Here is a 3,710-nt window from a genome sequence, read left to right as displayed (position 1 = left end):
TTGTGTGTGTGTGTGATAAATGGCTAGAGCTTTACTCTCTGTGTGTGGAGTGCATTCAGCTGGAGGACGATGCGGTCAGTGAGATGTGGTCACTTCCATCACTGTAGGACAAGAGAGGGGAGAGAGGGAAGAGAAGAAAAGAAGAGAGGAGAAGGAGGGATGGTGGAAGAGGGCGTGTTTACAAAGAGGAAACAAACCCGTCCCCCCTCAGAGGAACTGGACGATGAACACTCCCCAGGCTCCTGTCGTAATGAACCCATCCTGTTGAGTCTAGTACAAATAGTGTAATCATGAGAGGAATGTGGACACCACGGAGGTCACAATGCCCAATGCCAAGTGTAGGCCAGATCCTCCCAGAACTGGGCTGGACACTGGATCTCACACTGTCCACAGGTGTGAGTGTGTGAGTCACTGGGTGAGTGTGTGAGTGTGTGAGTGACTGGGTGAGTGTGTGAGTGTGTGAGTGACTGGGTGAGTGTGTGAGTGACTGGGCGAGTGTGTGAGTGACTGGGTGAGTGTGTGAGTGACTGGCTGAGTGTGTGAGTGACGGGGAGAGTGTGTGAGTGACTGGGTGAGTGTGTGAGTGACTGGCTGAGTGTGTGAGTGACTGGGAGAGTGTGTGAGTGACTGGGTGAGTGTGTGAGTGACTGGGCGAGTGTGTGAGTGACTGGGCGAGTGTGTGAGTGACTGGGCGAGTGTGTGAGTGACTGGGCGAGTGTCTGAGTGACTGGCTGAGTGTCTGAGTGACTGGGCGAGTGTCTGAGTGACTGGGCGAGTGTCTGAGTGACTGGGCGAGTGTGTGAGTGACTGGGCGAGTGTGTGAGTGACTGGGCGAGTGTCTGAGTGACTGGGCGAGTGTCTGAGTGACTGGGTGAGTGTCTGAGTGACTGGGTGAGTGTGTGAGTGACTGGGTGACTGTGTGAGTGACTGGGCGAGTGTCTGAGTGACTGGGCAAGTGTCTGAGTGACTGGGCGAGTGTGTGAGTGACTGGGTGAGTGTGTGAGTGACTGGGTGAGTGTGTGAGTGACTGGGTGAGCCTGTGAGTGACTGGGTGAGTGTGTGAGTGACTAGGTGAGTGTGTGAGTGACTGGGTGTGTGTGTGAGTGACTGGGTGAGCCTGTGAGTGACTGGGTGAGCCTGTGAGTGACTGGGTGAGTGTGTGAGTGACTGGGTGAGTGTGTAAGTGACTGGGTGAGCCTGTGAGTGACTGGGTGAGTGTGTGAGTGACTGGGTGAGTGTGTGAGGGACTGGGAATGAAACAATGTCTTGCATTACGTCCCCACGTCACACAGTTACAGGAATCTCCCATGATGCAAAGTTGTCCTGAATTATGTATACGCCTTTGGGCCGGTGTAATTGATATTAATTATTCTGTGTTTTCCGTGTTGTGTTACGTCCTGCTCACAGCGAACGGCCCGGACACCGAGGTCAGGGATTTGTGTCCGATCGCACTGGACCACACTGACCTTGACCTCTGTGTTCAGACGCTCCTCTGTGCAGCTCTGAGCTGACGCTGAGACGTCCGGGGGAGAGCTGAGACACACGTCCTACTCACTTTTAGCTGGTCATTTTTCTCCTAGCACAGCTCCCCCACGAAATGGAACTGGTGATGTCACAAACCTGTCTCTGTGTCCACTCTCTGTCCACTCTGTGAGACACTCCTCCCTCGTTGGTCCACCTTGTAGATGTAGAGTCAGAGACAGTAGCTCATCTGTCGCTGCACAGTGTGTGTCGCTCGTCCTCTAGTCCTTCATCAGTGACACAGGACGCTGTCGGCTGGATGTTTTTGGTCGGTGGACTGTTCTCGGTCCAGACGCTGAGGGGTTTAAAAACTCCAGCAGCACTGCTGTGTCTGATCCACTCTACACCAGCACCACACACACTAACACACCACCACCACGTCAGTGTCACTGCAGCGCTGAGAATGATCCACCACCACGTCACACCTGCTCTGTGGGGGTCCTGAGCGCTGAGGAACGGGGGGAGGGGGGTAACAAAGTATGCAGAGCAACAGATGGACTACAGTGTGTAATGGTAAAACTACAAAGTGCAGGTCAGTCAGATCACACTGTCAATTTCATGCTCCCTGAACAAAACGCTGTGAGGGAGTAGGTAGTAGTAGTAACGGCAAAATCTGTTTGAAGGAGGAATCACAGCAACACACACACACACACACACACACACCTTCTTTTTAGACAATGTGGGACAGAGGCAATCAGACACTCCTGCACATTAGAGGGAACAAAGCAAGAAAGAAAGGAATGAAAAAGAAAGAGAAAGAAGAAACAGAGTATGGAAGGACTATGAAATGAAGAATAGAAGGGAGTAAAAGCGAGGGAAGCAATGAAGGGAGGGATGAAGGAGGGAGTGCAGAGAAGAGAGCGGGGGTGGGGTGAGGTCGGAGTGAAGTGCTAAAAGCTGAAAGAGGCCGAGGCCGTGGTCAGGATTCAGTTCACGGAGGACGGACATTATCCGCTCACCTCATTTCATTAAGACCCACTCGGATGGAGCGGACCACTCGGGGTTTAGTTCTATACTCCATCTCACCATCACTGTACCATTACCTACACCGTTATTACACGGTTATGACCTGTGTGTTAATGTGTTATTACCCAGGGTATCAATAATGGTTCGGCAATGGAGGTGTTGATTCGTTTGTTTGTTTATTTGTTTGTTCCCAGGAGCACTTCAACCCCGAGTGTAAGTTCAAAGAGAGTGTGTTTGAAAACTACTACGTGACATACTCGTCGATGCTGTACCGTCAGAGCCAATCAGGACGCTCCTGGTACATCGGGATCAATCGAGACGGACAAGTGATGAAGGGCAACCGAGTCAAGAAGACCAAAGGAGCAGCCCACTTTCTGCCAAAGGTCATCGAAGGTCAGTCAGACTTCAGGAAGTTAGTGTTCTCCTCTGAGTGTGTTGAGCTGAGGTCAGTGTGAGTCTGTAAATCAACTCCTGACCAATCAGAACGCAGCTCCGATTAGAATTCTCTTACTCTTCCTTGTCTCCTTCCTCTGTCTCTCTCCAGTCGCGATGTACAAAGAGCCGTCACTTCACGAGTTGGTATCGGAGCAGAGCCCCCCGCGAAAAACCGCGAAGACTTCGGACTCGCCGTCGCATCAGGACAGCCACAAGGAGGCGCCCCAAGCGGAGGCCTCGTAGCACAGGGGCCACACTCCCAGACTCCATTTCCCACCATGCACTGGGACAAAAAGGTCACATCCGGCCCCCTAGAGCTGGCCGTGGTGGTCCAGGTGGCCGCGGTGGTCCGTCAGCAGACCACGCCCCCTTTTTCAGCTCTGGGAATAGTGGGAGGGGCTTCGATTTTTCTCATTTTTCTCTTTTGTCTGAGACGGTGGGCCTGGAGGGGCAGCCCACTTTCGACGGCTTTGATTTTCCCAGCATGAGCCTTTATTACCTTCCTAAACTCACCCTCCCAGCTCCAGCAGACCACAGACACCTGGACACTCAGCGTTCCGGAACCAGCGCGAGACGCAAACGCAACGGAAAACACAACAACGTCAGCCATATTCTCGAAAAACTAAAGCGGGAGACGACAACAACACTGTGGTTTGTTTCATTTGCTGTGCACTGGTCCCATATGGGTTCAATTGGCAGGCGGCCATTTTCTCCATCGCTTCAAATCGTTTTAAACATGGCCACCCCCGCATGGGGGACTCACTCTATGGGGCAGAAACTGCTTCCTT

At 52.5% G+C, this 3,710-nt stretch overlaps 1 protein-coding gene across 1 annotated transcript; it reads left to right on the top strand.

Moving 5' to 3' along the window:
* The first annotated feature begins 159 nt into the window (after nucleotides 1-159).
* LOC136682447 (fibroblast growth factor 13-like) lies at nucleotides 160-3,165 on the top strand. The gene is made up of 3 exons (XM_066658886.1): nucleotides 160-273; nucleotides 2,682-2,880; nucleotides 3,032-3,165. Exons 1-3 carry the CDS (start codon nucleotides 160-162, stop codon nucleotides 3,163-3,165), a joined length of 447 nt encoding a protein of 148 aa, XP_066514983.1.
* Nucleotides 3,166-3,710: the final 545 nt, after the last annotated feature.

This window comes from Hoplias malabaricus, unplaced genomic scaffold (genome assembly GCF_029633855.1).
Source record: "Hoplias malabaricus isolate fHopMal1 unplaced genomic scaffold, fHopMal1.hap1 scaffold_354, whole genome shotgun sequence".
Classification (NCBI taxonomy): domain Eukaryota; kingdom Metazoa; phylum Chordata; class Actinopteri; order Characiformes; family Erythrinidae; genus Hoplias; species Hoplias malabaricus.
Note: the sequence above shows the minus strand (reverse complement) of the source record. Positions and strands in the feature narration are given on the sequence as shown.